General features: G+C 39.7%; 2 protein-coding genes across 2 annotated transcripts in view; one reads left to right on the forward strand and one right to left on the reverse strand.

The window, feature by feature from the left end:
* The first annotated feature begins 8273 nt into the window (after positions 1 to 8273).
* Positions 8274 to 22885, forward strand: part of ccdc146 (coiled-coil domain containing 146) — a 62199-nt gene continuing 47587 nt past the window's right edge. The window contains exons 1-2 of the mRNA XM_042511143.1: positions 8274 to 8387; positions 9660 to 9853. Of these exons, the coding sequence (XP_042367077.1) occupies position 8387; positions 9660 to 9853 (195 nt within the window). The 5' untranslated portion in view covers positions 8274 to 8386. The remainder of the gene's footprint in view (positions 8388 to 9659; positions 9854 to 22885) is intronic.
* fgl2a (fibrinogen-like 2a) lies at positions 10442 to 22479 on the reverse strand. The gene is made up of 5 exons (XM_042511144.1): positions 21623 to 22479; positions 20641 to 20845; positions 14494 to 14713; positions 12218 to 12388; positions 10442 to 12130 (listed from the first exon to the last, which is right to left on the reverse strand). The coding sequence occupies exons 1-5, from the start codon at positions 22211 to 22213 to the stop codon at positions 11815 to 11817; spliced, it is 1503 nt and encodes a 500-aa protein (XP_042367078.1). The 5' UTR covers positions 22214 to 22479; the 3' UTR covers positions 10442 to 11814.

Below are 22885 nucleotides of genomic sequence, written 5' to 3' on the forward strand. Positions count from 1 at the left end.
GTGTGTGATATAAAAAGAAACAAAATGATTCACAGTGAAAGAAAAGAGAGAAATGGATTATAAAATGTCAGAAAAAGAATATATGGTAAACAGACCAAATTAGAAGAAAGGACAGAAACAGAGAAAGTGGAGGATTTGATTCGTAGATGTTCCATAGACTTCACCGTCTTAACCAGCGAGGCGGCGTATCCAAGGATGTGGCCGTCTGTGGACTGCGGTCGGGATGAAAGGGAAGGAAGCCAGGAGGCCCTGGAGGATTCCTCCCTGGATCTGTGGGGAACACACACACATTAACACACACACACACACAAGTGAGACATGTATGTAAATGAGAGGCTTTCCTCTAGATCTGGCGAGCAGATGAAGTTAATTGCTTCCATCCTTCTCAGCAGGCAACTCTCAGAGAAATCAACTTACACTACACAGATATCACAGAGCCTTTCTTTCTTTCTTTCAGACATTCCAGTGTTACCCGTAAAAGAGGTTAACACCCTCAAGGATAGGTCAGCTACAGATGTTTGAGCGTGATTAAATCTCCTCTGATGTGATGTAACGTGCACTCGTCTCTGTTTTCCAAAAACTTTTTTTCTTCATTGTGCTTTCTTTTGTTTAGTTCATACAGTTAAGAGACATGAAAAGAATGATGCAAGTGTTTCTTTTTACTGAAACATATATTATAAACAGTGATGGAATCTAATTATGACCATTTACTTAACTACTATACTTAAGTACAGTTTTAAAGAGCTGTTTTATATCTTTGATTGGAATATTCAATTTAATTTTTATTTGCACAAAGATGATTATTTATCTTGGTATCGTTAAGGGCCGACCTGGCCCTGACACTAGGGCTGACTTGGCCCTAACTTGCAAGATGTCACTCAAATTAACATGTACTGACCTCGACAGACTCAAAATTACCACACAGTAACACAAAATAACCACAAAGACATGGAAAGGAACTGCAAAAAGACACAAAATAACAACAAAAACAGACAAAACAAACAAAAAGAGACACAAAACAACTGTGGTGAGTGGTGAGTGAAACTTGGTTAGATTTCTTTAAAAAAACAAAACAAAACAAACAAACAAAAAAAAAGAAGGCTAAAATGGCAATGACCCAGAAATATATATATGTATAAAAAAATTCTTTTTTTTTTTTTTCAGGCAATTTGCTTGTAACTTTTTTAACAATGTCTGTCTATTTTGGACCATGTCTTGTTGCTCATTGCCTTCTCCCTACGTTTTTGATAGAAATCAAATCAGTTTGCTTAGGTTTCAAAGGGTTAAAGTATGGTTGGGGGAAGAGGACAAAGGCTGACATGCAATGAAAGTCTGTCATCTTCAGCATCTTTATTGTGTAAGTTAGAGGTTAATGAACCAACCAGCAGTAGTCTGGTGGGATGCCATGTTTAAAGAAATGGAGAAGTTGCACCCCGGAGTGAATCCTTACTGTATGGCTAAAGATGGAAAAGAAAAAACAGTCTCGGTGCCACCTGGATTAACTTTGAGCCGAAATTAAACAAACGGATGTTTATGTAACTTGAGTGCATCTTCGTGAGAATCAAGTCAAACTGACTCATCACTTGTGACAGATTGATTTGCAGTAGTAAGACAACCTGACCGGGTCTGTTTATTTCAATTCATTTAAACATTTTTTTACTTTGACCTTTGTGACCCTTCTGAGGCACTCCAATTTACCCCCAAAATCCTTGACCATGAAACCCATACAGGTTTGTGGAGCCAGTAGAACATACACAGGACTGTCCATCCTTTCCTCAGTGAAACAGGAAGGTGGTAGTTATTTTTCTCTAATCCCTCTGGACATTTGTTGGGTGTCCTTGGATAAATTCCATCTCAGGGGTCCTGGAGGGTCACATACCTGGAATCAATTAACTTTCTGCAGTCCAAGCTTTACCCACAAGTTTTCAGAGTTTTCAGAGTTTGAAGACAAAAGCCAGGATTTATCTGACTATATTTCAATCTGTAAAAAGTTTTTTTTCTCTCCTTTATTGTTAACAGTGTTTGCAGTCCACTTTTTACCATGCATGGCTCTACTTTGTTTCACTGGTTACAATCCAAAATCATCCATGTGAACAAAACCAGTGATTCAGTGAGTTCCAGTAAACTGTAATTAGACTGGGCATTTAAGGTGAAAAGCATTACCTAAAGTTGACTTAGACTTTCATTTAGCATGGGGCTAGACTTCCAAAACGATTTGTAATTATCTTTTAAAGAATGTTTTTTCCACAGCTTGTCTCCAGGAATCAGGATTTATATATGCTGACAATAAATACTGTCATTGTTTTAAGGGTCAAAAGTCAGGATCAGCTTAATTATGAAAAATTTGTTTGGCAGCAGAGGGATCTATTTTAGAGACACAGTGGAAAAACAAAAATACTGATGTGAAAAAAACACACGGTCAAGATAATAAGAACAATCTGATACTGTAAAGTGTATCAGTAAAGTTGCCCTTAAGCTAAAAATGCATCATAAAAACTAATTGTAGCTGAAAAAGCTGAAGTATAAGCCTCCACTTCCTTTCAAGTTAAACCTATGCAAGTGTATATGCAGCAGTTGGTCATTTTTGTTTTATTGGACATCAGCAGGTTAGCCACAGTTGCTTGTTATATGAGCGGCACCACATGTACCTCTCTTAGAAGTATATAAGTCCTGTGAGGAACATGGTCCTCCGCTGTAAAAAAAAAAACAAGAGAGACCACATCAAAGGTAGAAGGAAGAGAAGAGGCCTTTTTAAATGGTTTGGTTCCCATGTTAGGGCAAATGTGCTGAAACATGGACAAAATCAGCCTGTGACCACTTATTGCAAGAATGATGTGTTTCTATACAACTTTATTGGTATTTAAAAGTTCTGTGACATTCAGATGTCAGATAGTACTTATATTAATGTACATTTCTAGGGAAAAGAAAAAAGAATTCTTGAAACAAATAAATAGTTCAGATCAATCAGACAAACAAAAAAAATGAGTGAGTGAAATGAGAGTATGTGTCTCTAAATTGTCGATTATCAGGTTGAAAAGTTAAATTAAATAAAAATAAATTAAATCATCAGGGCTGCAAAGCAATTTTTCAATACTTATGATATATTACAATATAAAGATCTGACATATTGTGGCGAAATGAGGCATTGTGTTATGCCATTATACCAACATGCTGATATTTTTAGGATACTTGCTACTTTTATCTGATGCCAAACAAAAGAATATAATTAAATACAGTCAAATATGATACATCACAGTACAATACAGTATATGTCATTGGGTTCACATCATTCATTGGGGTCAAGCTTCAAGTTATTGATGATCTGAACACTCTTCAAAGATCAGGATTAATTCCAAATGAGTCAAGATATTTTTTTTTCAAATGTGCACAGCTGTTGGCGGCTCACATACGGCTTTAGTTATTAGACACAAGGATACTGAAAACACAGACTGTTTAGTACTGTATATCAGATTTTTTTAGTGGCTTGGAATAATCATGGATAGTGTTGAGTCAGAGGAGTCCAAGCTGTAGGGGGTCTTACAGTTTCGGGCCTCTGCTCTGCCCATTGACACACTGTGGAACAATGATTCTCCACAGAGATCTGCAGAATTACATCACACCCACAATATGCCAAAAGCAGTTCTCAATTTCTCAGTGATTTATGTTTTAGGTAGTCCACTAAACTCTGATTTGATGGTGCAAAATATTTATACAAATGTCAACTCAACGCTATGGAGCCTGATCCAACAATGAGGAGTTAGATTGAATTTCTTGTTTCCATCCCTCTGGTGGAATGACTTAATGGTAATCATAACACGCCGTTTCATCTCTTCTTTCTTTGAATAATATATGGTAAAGATTTCTCAAGGAAGGGCACATATACTATTTTGAAAGTGCACAAGATTCAGATTCAGTCTGAGCTTCAGTAAAATGCTGGTTTCAAGGTTTTAAGAGATTTTAAAACATCTGTTTATAAACTGTCTCCAGACGGCTTGTCTGAAGGACAAAGTCTCTGACAAGAGAAATTGTAACAGCAGATTTTGTGCTTGGAAAAAGAACACTGCCTATTGTGTGTTTTTGTTTGTGTTTGTGCATGTGTTTTTATAAGGACATTTAATAAGGTAAAATCACCCAACCACACACAAAAGAGAGTAGCGTGGAGGGGGAGCAGGCCGTAAAATTACCCCCCAATCCCCAAGCTGCGTTTGTTGTGACTACAATCCAGCAGTAAAACGCTGCTCTGGACACTTCACAGTGGGAGTACAGTAACTTTTTCCAAATTGCCTGGTTTGTGCCACAGACTAGTGAGCAAACAAACACATCTAGGACATGCACCCACACAAAAATGTGACACCTGTGGTTGCTGTGGTTCTTGACCTGCTCTTACACAGAGTCATTGAGAGTAGCCGTGGAGGCTTTGCTCTTAAAACTACATCCTGTGTTTAAGGACATGATTACACCAATGCCAGGCTCTGTGGTGCTGTACTTAGGAAAGGGCATATTTTGACCTACATGCAGTGTTTGGAGGGTTACTTTTAAATGTAGGCCTACTCCACTGCAGATTATTTACAATATGTCCTAAGTAATTTGTAATTCGTTGTATTCAAGTAGATTATTTATGTATTTCAATTTCTTTTGGAATACTTCAAAATCTACTTGCTGAGCCCATTTTTGGGGGTCACTCTCAATTTAGAGACCATTTGCTTTTGGGAAATACCTTATTACTGTCTTCAGAAGAAGTTATGCAAGAGTACACAAGACAAGGATGTGGTATATTTTGTACTGCAGCTGAAACATTTAAATAGAGATGGCATCCCCCAAAGAGCAAAGTCTTCAGTTTTACTTTATTTGTTTATTTGTATGGATCCTCATTAGCTGTGTCCTAGAGCACAACTAATATTCCTGGGGTCCACATTTAAAAACATACATTAAAGTTTTCAGCCCAGAAAAATGTTGGCATTGACATTACACAATATTATGTGAAAGACACAATAAAACTTTACATTGAAACTTTACCTTAAACAAAGCTGTGGTTAACATGCAGTTTAGTTTAGGCACAAAAACCACTGTCAGTAAAATCTGCGATGTCATTGGAAAAAAACAACTTCTCGTGCCTGAAGTGTCACTTGAAGAGACAAGTAACGACGAAGGACACACTCAAAATGACAACAAAGAGATGCAAAGGAAATACAAAGCAACACAAAATAAGTACAGAAACAGGCAAAACAACTAAAGACACAAAACAACGGAATAAGATGCAAAATGACCTCAAAAAGACACAAAATGTCCATAAAAATAGACAAAATGAGATGCAAAGATAAAAAAGAGGCAAAACCACCACAAAGTCTGTGTGTCTTGCCCCCACATAGGGGAGGAAGTGAGGCCTTTTGTGTATCTGTGCCCGGGGTCCCATTGTCTCCTACTCTGCCCATGTCTAACATGCTGATGCTTTGCAGTATAAAGTAAACAGCATTCAGCATTTTAGTTAGCGTGTAGCCTGCCAAGATTTAAATCTAAACTCAAAGGGGTTGTTTGGAAGGTATTCAATCACCAAGATATAAGACAAGTTGAAATTTTGATCCAATGGTGGAGCTCGATGAAAATTAAAAGTACCAACATGAATTTCATCATAATTCATCCTGAAGGGGTATGAATGTCTGTATGAAAGAAACTGACATTTGTCTTCAGCCCTGCTAACTGTCCCTGGTGTCTGATTCAACATGCATCATCAGCATCTGCTGTAGATCATTAAACTTCACAGCAGTTACTGTGAACTCATGAATCTCAAGTCAGCAATTTTGTCTGGGTTACCGGAAAGACACGGTAGATTTGTGTTGACATGGTTTGACTGAGATGAAGGAGAAAAGCTGCATCTGCAAAATATGTATAAGGACTATAGAATGGTACCGTTTATCAATGATTGACTGAAAAACTCTCAAACTTTCAGGGTCCCTCTGTTATTCCCAATTCCGACATACTTTTGCAATTCTAAGTTGCTCTTCCCCAAAAATAGCTATAAAACTGTGGCTAATGTTTTATTTAGCCAAAAATGGTAATACTAGGGGCACATGGAAGGGCATATTTTCATCACAAAATAAACTGGAGTCTGCCAGGATTGAGAAGTTAGCATATCCAGACTGTTGGAAAGGATTCAAGGTTAATTTGGAAACCTGGCTTCCTCGCAAAACATTCATCCCAAAGCGTGGGTGATTTGTTTGGATTTAACAAGGGGTGGTAAAATTAGGTCTACATAATTAACAGGTTTAATTAGAGAGTGAAAAGTCTAATTTGTTCTAACATATACGCGGAGAAAGGCTCTCACTGCTTATTTCCTCCCTTCATTCAGACTGGCTCACAAAACAGTGGATGAGTCCTGCATGAAAATTGGTCCTCAAAAATGTTATCATTATAACAGAAGCCAAACCATGGATAATGTCTAAAACTAAACTGCAATCCCTGGAAAAATCGGTCAGTTCAGTTGTTGACTTTGTGCACAAAAATAGCATATTTTTGCAATAGAAGAGATATTATGTCTTCTGCCAAAACAACCAAATTGCAGGGGATTTAACAGTCACTTAGTCAGATGTGGTTATCCCTTTGAAACCTAGATGGACATCGGTTTTCTTGTGTTGCTTTCCGATGTCTTTCACAAGCTGGTAAACCCTTAAAAGTTGAGCAAATTTGATTTCTTTTGAAAACATGAGAAAAAAATGGCAGCTAGTGATTTGGTAAGAAATGTCCTGAAAATTGCAAATAATTAGGACAAAAAATGACCCTAAAATTAATTATTTTCAAGAAATCCAGGGAAAATATTGTCCAGAAAACTATGTTTATAATTGGTTATAGTTTATAGTTGGTACTGAAAGGGGGGGGGGGGGGGGCTACTATTATTTAATTGCTTATTTTCTAAATTTTCTTTTTACTTGTTTTTTTTTACTTATTTTCTGCTAAATTTGGCTCATATCTTGTTAAGTTGCTCATTGTTTTCTACCCAAGTATTTGAAAGAAATCACATCAATTCATTCAGGTTTTAAAGAGTTAATGTGAATTGTAGTTGCATAAAATAGAAAGCCATTAAAGCCATTACTATAATAAGCCCAGTTAAACTCAGAAGGGCCAACTGTATATGTGCATGCAAGCATAAATACACAATATTAAAGGTTTCTGCACGACTGCTGTTAGAGCTTTTGCATGTGAATTTGCATGCCTCTCTTTCCTGGTGCACACAATTATACACTTACACATAGTAAATGCACATACCTGTACCATATGTTAAGCCATATGGTTTGTGAATTTTTGTAGACAAGAAATAGGAATGACTGAAAACAGTCTTTGAAGAGGAGTGGTATTTGAGTGAACAGCCAGTAAACCAAAGTAAATCAGGAACATAAATACTAACTGTGAAAAACAGTCTTAAACTTTATCCCACACTTCATCACTTGCTAAGTATACTTTAAACCATCACCAAAACATTTCTGAAACTCACAGAACTCTGTTTTAATTTTGATTTCTATCAGACATCCCAAGGTTTTCAAAGACCAATGTGTTGGGTTGAATTTAGGTATACATAAAAAAATGTATACAGTTCTATAATTTTTTTTGGTGAATGTATATAAAAATTATGCACAAAGCATATATGGTATTTCATAGTGGTACAGACTACCTTTACTAATCAATGCTGACTGAAACAAATTGAAAGCGATCTCTGTCCTTGTCGTACATACTGTAGCCCATGCACAAACCACAGACTGTATACGGCACACACAGACATTGCTGAGATAATGCATCCCTGCAGCTGTTACAGGGAGTGAGCGATGGGCCATGCCAGCTCCCAGAGTGCACTGTGGGAAAAAAACTGACAGGAGAACAGAGGTATTGCATCATCACCATCATTTTTGCCTTGAATTCAGGTCAGCTGAATCCAGTTTCATTTTAGTGCTTTCACTTAGCTGGCCTTTGATGCTGGTGTCTGTGTGCAATGCATGACACATGGTGATTATGTGCTCTACTGTAAATTACTTTTTAACGCCATCTGCTGGACGGCCACTGAAAGTGTGAAATAAGATTTTGGATTGATTGACTGCACCTGTTTAAAAAACTTCCACATCTCTGTATGTTTTCAAGTGGTCACATTAAAAGGCAAAAAATGAGTAAAAGTCACAACCTAATAAGGACTGTAAAAATATGGGGGGGCGTTATAAAGGAGAGACGTACGACGTCGTTTCTATGGTAACCACAACACTCCATTCTGCCAGAGAGAAATCTGGGTTTTGCTAACATTAACTATTAGCTAACTGAAAGGTTACTTAAACGGTTAAAGGCGAATAGTTTTGGGGTGTTAAAGGACAAAGAGACGGAGTCTTGAAGAGGAGTCGAGATTCTCAAAAGTAAGGCTTGTGCACAAATGTTTGTTTCTTTGTTTAGGAGACAAACAACGACACAAACAATTAACTGTTTGTAGCTAACTCGTTAGCTTCTGTGAAACGGCTTTATGTCATGGATGTATTATATGTGGGTAGCGCTTATGAGTTCTCGTTTCAATCGTAACGTTACACATCCACTTGGAGAATTTTGCAAAGTAACTCAGGTGTTTATTGACTTCAAAAATTAACCATGAGTGTTTTTAGTTGTGTAAAAGTGCGTGTCAGTGCCTGTAAGTGTTTAAAAGACTACTCAAACATGGAGAAGTTAAGCTACTGTTACTTTGAAAGAAGGCCATTGTTAATGGTGAAAACATTAGGCTTTTTAGCTGCCAAACACTACAGTATACACAGCCATGTAGTTAGAAGTGTCACAATAGTGACAACAGAAACATTTGTCCCCTTTTTTTGTTAAAATGCCCCCAAAATGGGAGTGATCATTGTGCCAGCCAGCAACAGATTTCCAATTCAAGTCATACAGAGTAACAGTGCAGTTCTCACATATTTGTTTATTTAAGTCATTCAAACCCTTTGTACTCTTATCTGTGCTTACTTGTAATGTTAGTATTGTTTGCTCTGTGGTGGTTATGAAAAGATTTCTCATTGTCAACTAGAAATGTACCTATACTCTATCGTAGGCTATCAGTGTGGCCTTGCTTGTATTTTACTTGTATTTACAGGCACCAAATGACCTGTGACCCTTGATTCGCAACTTTTTTTTATTTTCATTTTATAATATTTTTTCTATTATTTATTTTATTTATTTATTTATTGGAGTAACTTACCTATAAGGAAATTATAGAGAAAGTATATCTTTATTTCCGTTTTATTTCTGTTTCCCTCAATATTTATAACGCGCACATTAAAACATGTGAACAGTCGCAGAGGATGTCAATTTTCACAAAATGTTTGACATTTACACCATAAATTGGTGAAAGGCACAAATTGGTGCACAAACATTCAGTTAAATGCAGGAAATTAAGTGTTTGGTGCTAAAAAAGTTTCTGGTGGAGGACCCCCTAATTTCCCATTACATGTATGCCCCCCTCCAATGTTGAAATAAAGCCTACACTCTTTTCCTTTTGCTATGTCTGATGTTTGTCTAGTATCTGTTCCCCATACACACAATATTATAATCACATTACTCCTTCTCCTCCTGCAGTTTCCCTTCTTCTCATCAGCTACCTGTCTATGTTTACCTATCAATGGACTGTATCCATCTGTTATGTTTTGCATTAGTGAGCCTATCTGAGGAGCAGCAGGATAGCAGGAATCCCAGCAGAGAGGAAGAAGAGAGGGCAGAACAAGAGGAAGAGAAGAGAATGGAGAATACCCCCCTAATGGCCCTTGCACCTGATGCTTCACTCCCAGAGGAGCAGCCCTCTGCTAGTACTGATGTTACTGCTAGTCCTGCCTTCCAGTTCCTAGATGAGGTAAGACTCATCTTTTTTTTTTCGTGGATGGCGTTTTGGAAGTTCCACAAGAAAGACAAACATCACATTTGACAGTTGCAGTGACAGTATTTCTCAAATTACCCGAAAAGAAAGAGTAAATCCCTCAGCATTTTATTTTGTAGCTAAATTGATGTTTTTAATATAACTTGGCACTGTGAATTGATTTGTGTACCTTACAATGTTTACCTTAAAGCTTAACATTTAAACAAAAGGGAATACTTGGAACTTGAAGTCATCATGTGAATGAGCAAAATGCTTTTTTATTAGCTTGATTGTCACGTACAGTAAACAGACATTAAAGTCACAGGCCCAATGCTCTATTGTTTATCATCTGTGAAGCTAATATGAACTCTTTTATTGAGTCGCTTTATTGAGTAAACACCTCATTAACCCATTTATTATGGGCAAGCAGCACCTCATCCCTCCATTTTTACAGGCATCACTAACCCACACTTTAGAGTTTGGAATTTATACTCATGTTAAACTTAAATACATGTTTGTAGACATTCATTAAGATGAGCAGGTGTCAATATGATTTCAAACCAAACACTACAATGTACACAGCCATGTAGTTAGAACTTTATTCATTTTTTTGATATAAAAAGTGCATATCTTTTTGGCATGACAGTTGAATATGAATGATAGAAAAGATCAATATAGTACACACACAAAGCTCCAAATACACACATAATTACTATGAATGGTCACAAGAATGCACAGTCTTTATCACTGCTCAAATATCAACAATCATTAGACCTAATACTGGATGACCTAGGTATTATATAAAAGCTATCAGACCTCACAAAATAAAATAAATACTGTACACATCCTTAAAAGTGAAACATTTCTTTCCCCATCCTTCCCATTCACAGTGTGCATAGAATGGATTAAATGATGCTATACAGTTTTCTAACATTAGGCGGCAGTATTGTACAAGTGGTAAGTCATGGAGGAATTTATTTTTACAAGTGAAAACTGGTTTTCGTCATCAAGAGATGTGCAGTAGTTCAGTGCACCCAGAGATAATGGTGGAAATAGAATTAGAACAGTTTCTCTTGCAGCAGTGTCCTGCTATGTGGCTGCTGTCAAGACAAATTTACTCGAGCATCAATAATGCAGAATGTACTCTAGAATGACCCAATAGGAATTCATCTCGGGCTGCATATTAATACTGGGATGTTTTATATTGTATAGGATGATGATACATAAGTGAAGTGTCCCAGTGTAATTAAATAAACGACACTGAAGCTATTACTTGGGCACTGCTGCCCAAAGCATGTAGTATATCACTTCCTGTAGTTATTTTTTAAACAGTTTGATTCTGACCCCAGCATGAAGTCTTTCACAATGAATTTTCAGAGCCACTCAAAACTGTATCATCAGCTCTCATATACCTCACTTGAGTGGCTGCTGTTAATTATGAAACCATTTAGAGCGGAGAAAATGACAGCTCATTAGTTTTTACTACTGCTGTGTGCTGTGCTGTGTCTCAGCTGGGTTTATAGCGTGGAGGCAGCAGGACAGAAAGTGGAGAAATGTCAGAGAAACAGTGAAAAATCTCTTATGGTAACCCTCCGTATAACATTATGGCCCCTGTAGGAGGCTGGCCTTTACACTGCATGTGTGTTTTTTTTATTAGTCCATCATATCATCGTTCATAGTCCATTGTCCTTTAGTATCATCATTTTAATCCAACATTTTGAAGGCCACATTCACTGCAGTGGGGGGAAAGTAATAGCACAGTTAATTTTTTTTCAAAATTAGTTTTGTAATTACTGCATTCAAACTGTCTATAGGGCTAATAGTCTTTTTCGGTGTACACGTATGCATGTGTGAATGTGTGCAAATGCAAAACTATGTGCATGTCTATGAGTTTCTGACTGTCTCTGTTTATGGTTGCCCGTCTGTCTGTCCATTAATACTAATATCTGCCCGTCCTCTTAAGGAGCGTAGTTCTTGGGCCGAATCATCATCTTGACAGTTTTGAAGGCCTGCCTGTAGTTAGTGGGGTAGTACTCTGTCGTCATGTTGTGCCATGTTCCCCAGAAGATGCCGTTCCTGACTCCCTTGTACCTCTTGTGATAGTACTTCCCATTGAGGTTAGCGGACATGCAAGCATCAAACCACCAGCCAGAGCTGTAGTAGGCGCCGCAGTTTCCAGAGGGGTACATGTCATTGTCGCGGTCAGGCGTGGAGAAAAACTTCTGGTCGTGATTGAAGTGCTTGTTAAAGCTTATGGCGTTTCCAGCAGTCCCACTACAACAACACATCAATATATATAAGATGTAGTCTCATCTTTATGAATATTTGATGGTACATGCATACACTTGCAGAATATTGTACCTGTATCCGCTGACAGACAGCCGGTAGCGAAGGTATTCATTGGCCACGTAGAACTGGTCGTACTTTGCATACTCCCGAACGCCCTCAAAGTCCTCCAGCTCGATGCGCAGGATCATGTCTTTGGCTTTTGTCATCAAGTGGATGTGGTCATTACCCAGCCAGAACTCACCTCTGTAGCAGAGGAAAAGGTAGAGGAGGGAGAGGATTGGATAAAAGCAAAAGAGAGATTATTAAACTCATATGCTTGTACATTTGATTAAAATGTGGATACAGTTACTCAAACTGAATTAACATCGCCAGAGGGGAGGAGAGGAAAGGAGGAGATACAAGGGGAGAGTAGTGTGACAGTAAAAAAAAGCATGAGAGCAGACTTTATTCTGTCAGTGGCAGGCTGTACTAGATCTGTAGACATGGTTATGTGGATATCAAGAGGGAACAATGGTTATTTCCAATATAAAACTCCTTCCTGCAGGAGCAGACCGGGGAGAAGAGAAAATGAGCTGGAATTTGAATTCAGTGATTGTAAAGGTACTTGTTAACACAAGATATAGTTATGCCTACAATACATTAGAGTATGTTGAAAAGGCATTTTAAAAAACTAAATTTAGAGATTTAAAGATAATGTGAGTGTTCAAACACACACTATACGATTTTGAAAGACTAAAGATCTTGCAGGGTCACTATTTGCAGGACTACAGCTGGATTCTTTGTGAGATTATTTTCCATCCTGCTCCTGGTGAAAAATATTACACCAAACTCTTGTTAAGAAATATGACATATCAGGAACTCCTTTATGTATCCACAGAAACACAATTCTAGAAACACAAGAAAAATGTGTAAAATGTGTCACATGTAAACAATGTTTTTTTCAATGTGGCCTCAGTATCATCTAAAAGGATTAATTCTGTGTTTGTGTATAAACTTTACATTTTGGATTTTGTTGCCTCAACTGGCTACTGGCCTCCGTTGGTTAGCTGTGCTTTCAGTGGGAGAAGACTGTGGAAATGAGAGGCTAACTGTTTCAAAAATGAAGATTTCTCACTAAAATAAGTGCCATGGTGGCTCAGAGGCATGCTGAATTAAACTCAGGCTCTTGTTTGCGGTACAACTCCAACAGTTTCCCCCTTTTTTCTCCAGTACAAGAGAACCTATTGGTTCTTTACATTGTTCACATCACTAAAAGTCAGTATTTGCAGGAGCCACAGTTAAAGACTTATGAAAACAATAAACATGTTTGATGAGAAAGATGAGAAAAATACTCACTTAAGACAGCTGAGTTTTATGTCTACTTTATACCAAACAGTTGATATCAAAAAAGCACGCACCAACTGAAATAGAACTGTTGTGATTTGAAACTGACATTTGAAATTTGTCTTGGACAGAGAAATTGCTTAAAATGCTTGGTGTAAGGCTGGCATTATTGTTAAAAACCTGCTTCCCTCCCTTTTCACTGAGACTCATTTCCAAACTTTAACCGTTTTTGTTGTCATTTTTTGTCTTAATGACACATGAGCCTTTACTAGAATGTATTATCTGTTAAAATAAGGTTTTGAAAGGATTTGCATTAGTCAAGCTCACCCCTGTGGTTACCTGAGCAGATGGTAGGTTCCAGTCAGGTGAGGCTAAGAGGTGATAAAAGGTCAGTGTCTGGGCCACACTTGTGGGGGAGAAGGTGGCAGCCAGTTTATGAGGTTATGGGTCTTAGTTGTTGATTTTCTTTTCTTCAATTTAAAGTTGCTCTTGCTGAACTTTTGGAGCCTTTTGTTTTGCCTGAATTTATTTTTTAACGGGGAGCTCTGGTGATTTAGTATTTCACTCCCATACTGTTTGGGGAGTGAAAAGAGAGAGATTTAGAAAAAAGGACATGGTCAAGGTTATTTTCCCCGAGTTAAAGTTCACCAGTGTCAGACATCAACTGCCCTCCATGTGGGGTGGCAGCACCACAGTCAGCATGCAAAAAGTGTGCAAAATAACCTCTTTGTGGTCATATTTAAAGGGCTTTTGATGGGAAAATATGAACTCATTTTTGACCCCTCTTATGTGGTATTTGGGCAACCTATACTGCATAAATTTAGCTCTAACTTTTCCAACTAAAGCTTGTAAACGACTTTAATACACAAACCCCTCAACAACCTCCACTATTTTTCTTAAAGACCTAAAAGTACCAGCTGGATATAACTGGCTGTCTGTTCAAACCTCTAAACTCTATCTGAGAGTGTGCAGACTTTTGTTTCAAGCACCCTCCCTCCCCATCCTAAGACACTCAAGCCCATTACCTTAGGTTTCCAAAGCCTTTCTTATACTCGGCCCAGGTGCGGTTGAAGCTGACAGACCCATCCAGCCGTTGCTGTATCACGGTCCATCCACCTCCAAAGGACTCCATGTCACAGAAAACCTCAAATGTCCCGTTGCGGGGATCAGGGGTCACACGGTACACACCGTTCTTCCTCGCTGCCAGCACATTGTAGTCTGAGCAGTCCCGAGGGGCTAAGATGACTGTTGGGAGATGGAGAGAAAGAAGGGGTGGGATGTTACTGGATGATATTAAATAATCTTTTCACTTTGCTCTGGCATTTTTCTCAGCCAAGAGACAGTAATAGAAACAGCCCCTGGGGCTGACGGAGACTGAAGGAAGAAAAAGAGAATGAGATAAGTTAGCAGGAAATCCGGATGTAACCATTGTGGAAGTTCTCATTCCTGCATTAATAACCAATGTGGTGTGACAAAACAGTTGAGCATGTCTTTCAGGCAAACAGTTACCAGACTTCTCCCCAGTTTCTTAAGTGAATCAAACTAAAGTTCAGGAAGACATTAAGCATAAAACAGGGCACCATCTTTCAGTAAGCACTTGAGAGCACTCAAGTCAGTCCTGTGCTACTCAACACGATATCCACTTTCTGGAAATCACATTCAGCATCAGGACTCAAACATGAAAGAAAGCAAGAGAAAGGACAAGGGCCACTGTTGAGTCACAAAAGTCAGTGACCTTCCCCCTGTCCTGCACCACAGGCCCATTTCATACAGCTACACTACTTTCGAAAATCTCTCTCCTCGTTTCACTTTATACCTGCTCACTTATTTCTTTAACTCTTGATTCTGTCCCCCGTGTCGCTCTGCAGGCTGCTGACCTCATCTGAAAGCGAGGTCCAAAGGCCCCTGTCAGTTAGCATTTGGGAATTGAAAGGAACAGACTTGTCAAAACGTGGGAAAGTGTAAAAGTGGATTAGAGAGGGGTACCCTCTCCCCTCATGTTCGGCACCTGGGGCCTAAATTATCCTGACACTGGACAGGCAGCATGTGGACCCCTATTGAGTTTGTTTGGCACAGTCCATTGCTGATACAGTTTTGTCATACTGTTAAATCTGTTTTAGTGGCTTGAAAGGTTATAATGGAGTAAAAGAGGGAGCCATACTGATTACAGACAGCTGGATGTGAGGTTTTCTTTTAAGTATGAGGGGGTCTAGACTGAATAGTGATTTGTGGAATGGAGAAATGTGCAGTCCTACTTTTTTATACAGTTAATGAAACTTGGATATTTTTGTGAAGGTGTGTATATATATATATATATATATATATATATTTGCAAAATGGCTGCAGAATACCATTTTTTGGGCTTTGGAGCTTCGGATATTTGCTGTCTATCACTGCTGAAGCTCCAAAGCCCAAAAAATGGTATTCTGGACAGCCCTAGTATTTGTGACTAGTGCACAAAATAAAAGCACTGTTGATGTTTTTTTGGTTGCTTTGACTCCATCCACCTGTATTTTCATGTCAAAATACACACAGCGCTTTGTTTGCAAAATGGCTGCAGATGGCAGATCACTCCATATGGAAAGCAGAGTGGGAGTCAAGGGCGAGGTTAAAAGATGTATCCTTGGCACGTTAACAGCTCTAACTGCACTTGGCATTCAAAATATTGTCCTGTAAATTCTTTCAGTGTCCCCTTTGCTTTAAGGGACTGTAGTTTCTCCACTTCACATCTCCCCTCTCCTTATTTGTCCTCACTGACTCTGGGCGGCCAGTGTCTTTCGACAGACAAGAGCCATCTCATTTGACTGCCTTTGGCACTGTGCCTGACCTAAATAACTCTAATATCAGCAACTTACTGATGTCAAAAGGACTGTTGGCTGATTGGCTGTCAGACTGTTGAGGTGGCTGCTGAGTGAAATGAATGGTTAGTTGGGTGGCTGGGTATTCTTCCCACTTTCTCGCTCACTTATTTCCATAAAAAGTTTTAGTCTGTTATTTTAAATCCTGATATCTGACATCTTCTCAAAGAACTTTTTTGACCAACCATAACACGTTGCCTGTTTGGCTGACTGCACAGATGATTGGCATGAAAGGAAGACAACTTTGTTATCAAAGAAACATGCTCTGACAACCAGCAGACAGCCAAGATTGTAATGGAAGGAAATGTCTATCCAAAGTGATAGTATAATCTCTCCCCACAATAACAGCTTTAATAGAATACCACATTCTGTTTTGACAGAAAGAAACTTTCATCATATAGCAACACCCCTCCTTCAGGAAGTTGTGTGTCATCACATTGCAGACAAGTCGTTTCTGACAGCATAGCGGACTGGGTATCTATTATTTTGTTTATAATTGAGTTAATGTAGCTGAACAGAAGCATGAATTTCTAACCACTCACCTTAAGGCCCTAATACGTCTTACAGGAGTGAAAGGGAAGATTAGTGCTTGCAGCAGGGATGGGAATGGGAAAAGAGGGTGAAATAAATGCTTACCACACTGAGCTGTGAGTGATAAAAGCATCTTGACAAATGTACCATTAGTCTTGCTTGATGGTGAAATTGCAATTCTACGCTGGCCTAAAATGTCTTTTCCAAGCTCAAAATGCAGCAGCTGATGAGAGACATGCAGCTCATAAAACACTGGCATGCATTACCCGAAAGTAGCTTGGATAAAAGATGGAAAAAGTTATGAAAATGTATTCTTCTGAGCTTCCTTTTTTCAGAGCCATTGAGTATAAATGTTTGAACTGTGCATAAAGCTTTATGAGCTGTACTGGGTTTCTAAATCCCTGCACATGTGTGAGCAGTTGTTAACATTTGCTTGCCAATGATCCATCACTGCAGCTCCTATCTAAATAAAAATTCACATCTGTCTCCTGTGACATTTTCCTTGATATAATCTTCAGACGATGTTGTCTCAGGTCTGCTTGCTTGTCTCACTTTGGATGAAAACTGAATTTAAATTTGTGCAAATGTCTAACAATAATTTGATGATTTAGCTACAGGGGAAGCATTTAGCCATGAATTGCCTCACTAAGCACTTTTGACATTGTGATAAACACCTGAAAAACACTTTCCACTGCAAGTCCTTTTTCACTATGTCATGTTCATAGCAAGTAGAGGGCCATATTAATCCAGCATCTAGTGTTAATATTTTTAAGATTAAGAGCCTTCATACTGGGAATGAAATGGGAATGGTGTGATATAAGTCTGTCATGAGTAGCATGAGGGAAACCTCTCTAATGCCCTGATTGGACAGAGTTCATTTTAACACCCTGAGACAGCTGTTGTAATGATTTTCAATGAGAGTGAAGCATTTTGCTCACTGTGTTATTGAGCGCCTCTTGTTTTTCCACTTCATGCATTTGTGTTTTTGCGGGATCGCTCTGAATGCCTTGGGTTGAAAAAACTTGTGTGGTGGTAGCTGGTGGGGGGTCTTATTGTGCTCCTTTTTTATGATTCTTTGTCCCTTCTCTACATTTCGGACATTTCTTGCGGGTCTGTAAATGCAGAACAGGCAGGACAGCAGTTTGAGGAGTCGTAAGATCAATAATTGATCTGTCGATCCAGTAAGAGAAGATCAGATTGATGGATAAGGGCAGCAGTAGCAGAGGCAGTGAAAGCAAAATAATTTTAGACCCAGCAGAATGAACAGTTAAGTTTGACTTGCACCTGGCATTCTTCTGCTTCGTCTGTGCCCAGAGTATGCTCTGGGCTTGGAGAGTGTGGTGAAATGAATAACCGAATAATGTATGTATTCCAATAACTGAAAAATGTATATATTCCAAAAGCAATCTTTATATACGTCTGTTCCAGCTCTGAAAATATAGAGTGCTGGCAGATGTTTAAATCAGGGCAGGCCGCCACAAATAAGTGTTTAGGAAACCCAGAAGTAGCAATGTACATGGTTTGTGTGAAGCTAAAGTTGGCTCATTTTCAACATCGCCTTTGCTGCAAGACAAATCTGAACAAATTGGCTGCTCAACTACTATCTAATGTTTTACCAACCGTAATTAGGCCTGATGATTGACAGGGGATTGTCAAACTGTCCCTGACTCAACCTAAAATTAGCCCCGAAGCTCCCGGACCAGCTGATGGTACTCTCTTTCTGAGGGTGTCATGTACCCACACAAATTTCCATTTTTCTGTGACCAGTGTACTATATTTTTAAGGTACAGATATATGAGTTTACTTCACAGAGAAATAGCAGTTAAGCTAAGGACAGGTGATTCAGTGGTTGCCTAGTAATACAATTAAAAAGATGCAGTAAGCTGCAAAACTGTCTAATCAGGGCACAAGAGATCTTAAATGTTCAGCTCACACCAGTTTTAATCCTGTGTAAATCACGTCTTTTTGAATAATGTGTATCACTTGAGTAAAACGTCAATTTTATACTGATGTTGTGAAACTGCTCGCAAGTCCTAGCAGTACATTTTGTCTATTTCCATGGTAACAACAGCTGTTTCTTGTCTGCTCCTTTTTGGATTCACTTCAGGCACGATTTCCTAACTTGTGGCGGGATAATTTGCTGCTTCTTGAGTTTAACATGACAGATTGATGTACAAAGACAAGTGTTACTGACCCTGTGTGCCATCCGTGACTAATGTTGGGGAAAGCCGCCCACATTACTTCTTGTGTTGTTGTCAGGAGATAATGAGAGCTTTTATGCAGGAATGAGCACTCAAGAGCATGACCTCCAGAGGAAGAGGGAGGCAGACGGGAGAGGCACAGGGAAGGCACCGGGGAAGGGGATTAAAGAGAGAGGGAGACATGGAAAGTAATGGCAAGAGTAGTGAAAAAAGGTTGATATGGAGGGAATCAGAGATATAAGGAGCAGATAGACTCAGGATAAATGTGTAAGGGAAGGAAGGTTGAAGGAGGATTGAAGGAGAAAGAGGCAGAGGAGTTTTGGGGAGGAGAAAACAGAGGAAGAGAGAAAGCTGGGATTCCCTTCACACCACTGTCCCAGCTAATCTACTTAGAAATAAGCTCACATCTGTTTTCCACATAAAAGACCCAATATAGTGTCACATTCACTCATGCAATATCCGGATATTATTCCGTTTGAGTCTGAAAGGAGGCCTGCATTTCAACTGTGCCCTCATTCAAATAAGCTTTTGCATCAATGTAAAGTGGAATGCTTGGTATGCTTTGGTAGTTTTTGATAAGTTTTTACATTGTCTCTATCATGAGGTTCTAATCCCATTCATCTGTGGACTTCCTCATTATGGAATTTAATCTAGAAACGGTTGCCTTTTAAGATTATTTTTTTTACACTATGTAGTAGTGTGGGTGCCAAGTATGTCTCTCCCTCTCCCGTTTTTTGAGCTCCTGCATACTGAGAGTAGTGGAGTGTCAAGGCACTTGAATTAGTTATATAAGAGGCTATTTGAATTCTTACTTTGACCCTAGTTGTAATATTTCTCCTCTTATGTACAGGATGACCTCAACTTAAAGCTATTTTGCTTTGATAATTTCTGTTATAAATGCACTTGAGGCTCTGCTAGTAGTAATTTAGCAAATGTGTGAAGCTTTTGTGGGCCCCCTCTATAGCATAGTATAAGTGGAAAATTCCTCTTCTTTTGATTTTACGTAATGTTGTTCATATCAGTAATGGAGAAGGCATGTCGCAACTGTGTTCAGTTGTCAATGACATCGTCAGCCAGGGAGATTTCATTTCCTATTTCCCAGAAAGAAAGGCCTCGTGAGGTGAAGGTGACCACCCAGAGTTGGGATGTTTGTAGTGAATACAAGTCGCCATGTCCACTTAGGCGAGATTGGATATATCCTATGCCAGAAAATTCAACTCGCAACAGCCTCAAACTGCTAGATGTGAGGTGTTTATGTGTGTGTGTGTGCCAGAGTTTCATTACCAAAACAACATCTGTGGTGAATTTAAGGGAACAGAAAAGAAGGGAAGAGAAATTGAAAGGGCTTCTTGATCGTGCTCCAAAAGATTGAAAAAAAAAATGAGAAGAGGCATCTTTGAAATTGCAAAGATTGAATAAAATATAACACAACAGAAAGCACACAAAGTTTTCGCTCAAAAGAGAATACATGTATAGTAAATAGCTGAGAAGATGGAGCAGGCTTTCAACGGATAAACCAAAATAAAGGGAGTAAAAGATTGCAGCAATCAAAATAGCAACAAAAAAGTGAGAGCAGGCTTACACTGAGGGGTGTTCTGCACTGCACACTGGGTAGTACAGGCAGAGCTGAGTTTGTCGACCACTCCGGTGATGTTCTCCACCCGCCTGTCCACCATAGCCTGCACGTTGTCCATGTTTAGCAGGTTTAGCCCCTCCAGGCGACCCTGCATGGCAGAGATCTGGTTCCTAGCGTTGCGCAGGCTGGCTGACATCCTATTCAGCTTCACCTGGGAAGGGCCAGAGTGAGGTGGGGGGAAGGAAATTATTTCTGTGCGCAGCATACAAAGCAGGTGGATTACTGAAGTCACCAGCCTCCTTCATTGTTTCACCAATTTGAATTTCAGAAGCCGTCTGCGTGATGTTTGGCCGTCTGCCAAAATGGCTGTGAGAGTCAACAAAGTTACCAAACAGAACAAAAATTTACCGCCGTTTTGGCTGCTGTCTAACGCTGGTCCCCTATCCTGTTTACAGTACCAGGAATTTTCCCGGGGGGATTGGTGCCAGGTAGGACTTTACAGGTCTTTTAACATCTGGCCAGTTTACATTCCAGCTGGGTACATTTGACTGGGCAAATTTTAGGTGACTTTGCTCCTGTGGTGTTTATAAAGCACATTGTGGTTCAGTTTGTTCAGGTCAGACTTTCACAAGGCTGATAATGAATGGCTTACTGGGAATTTACGTGGCTTAGATGAAAATACAGAAAATGGTGCAGTGTCACTCTCAATTGTGATTATATGCTACAGAAAGTGTACTGATACTACACAGTTTAAACAATGCCAAAATTATTGATTCCACTAATTTAAATCTGGCTGACAAAACATACACTAAACTTTCAGTGAAATTAAGAAATCCTAAGAAGAATATATATACACAAATCCATAATTTTTCCATTGAACTAAGTGTATGTATAAAAAATAGCTTTAATTTCTCTGTAAAATCCTGAATTTTCTAATTAAAAGTGTTAAAAAATGTCTCTTTTTGTGAGACTAAACTGCTTCTCTTACCTGCATTTCCTGCATTGTGCCCGGGCTCGGTGTAATTTTTCCAAAAATAGAACCATGCCCCAGTCCAGCAGTACCCATAGTAGCTCCAGGGACCATCCCATCTCCCCTCTCCTCTTGGCTGGACCCACCTTGCACATCAAGCCCGGCCGTGTCCAGTTTTCCTTCTTCCACAGCATCCTTCAGTCCCTGGTCAGCTTGCTGATGCCCAAAAGCTGCGTTGCCCCGTGCCCCGCGGCACTCCTGGCATCCACTCTTCAGCTTGTTCACCACCTCCTTCAGGCTCTGCAGCTCCTTCATCGTCTTCTCCAGTAGTCTGAACTGCTTGGGCAGCTGGATGGTGAGGGGAGGCAGGGTGAGCTGGTAGGGACAGTCCTCCCCTTCCTCTGCCCCAGAGCTTCCACACTGGCCCGATGGTCTCAGTTTAATGGGGCAAGACGTGGGAGTCCCAGAGTCAGAACCAAAAGAATAGGATCCTCTAGCATCACCTCTCTGGTGCGAGTTGACGGGGAAGTCCGCTGCCCTGCTGATGCGCGGCACCAAGGTGGCTGTGAGCAGGAGGCTGGCATAAACGCAGAGCATAATTGTCCTCATTTTCCTGTGTGAGATTTGTAAAGGAGAAATAAGTGCATGTAAAGTGTCTGCAACTGCCTCTGATGTGAACTCAAAGTGTCTGACTGCGTATAGTAGTGTGTGTGTCTGTGTGTGTGTGTGTATGTGTGTGTGTCAGTGCCTGCAGCTTCAAATTGTAAGTATAGGAGTATGTGAATGTATGTCCAGTATCCTATTGGTTTAGGAGTGTATGTGTGTATGAGTGCAGCCTGCAGGAGGGAGAGCGCAGGGGAACTGCCGCTGCCTCAGATAGCTGTGTCATTAATATCAGGACGAGTGAGGGGAGGGAGAGAGAGAGAGAGGGAGGGTGCTGAGTTAGAGAGGATGGGAGGGGCAGTGCTATTGCGTAATGCAAAGCACCATATCAGCAGCATTTTGAAAAACCACAGAGATGCAGACAGATTATGGAAGTTGGGGGGGGTAAGAAAGATGGGAAAGAAAGAGAGGCAGAGAGGGCCGTAGAGAGAGAAGGTAGGTCCTTTTGCCTGCAGTCAGGGCATGGTGCCGCTTGCCTCACTTTGCTCATTTCCCTGAAGAGCGCAATGACTCAGTGCACTGGAACTATCCACTGAACTGATGCAAGGGTGATGTCTTTTCACGATGAGTTGTCTCGTGATTTCGAATGTCTGCTGCGCAAAATTTAAAGTCCTTGTC

Source organism: Plectropomus leopardus, chromosome 22 (genome assembly GCF_008729295.1).
Source record: "Plectropomus leopardus isolate mb chromosome 22, YSFRI_Pleo_2.0, whole genome shotgun sequence".
In the NCBI taxonomy this organism is placed as follows: domain Eukaryota; kingdom Metazoa; phylum Chordata; class Actinopteri; order Perciformes; family Serranidae; genus Plectropomus; species Plectropomus leopardus.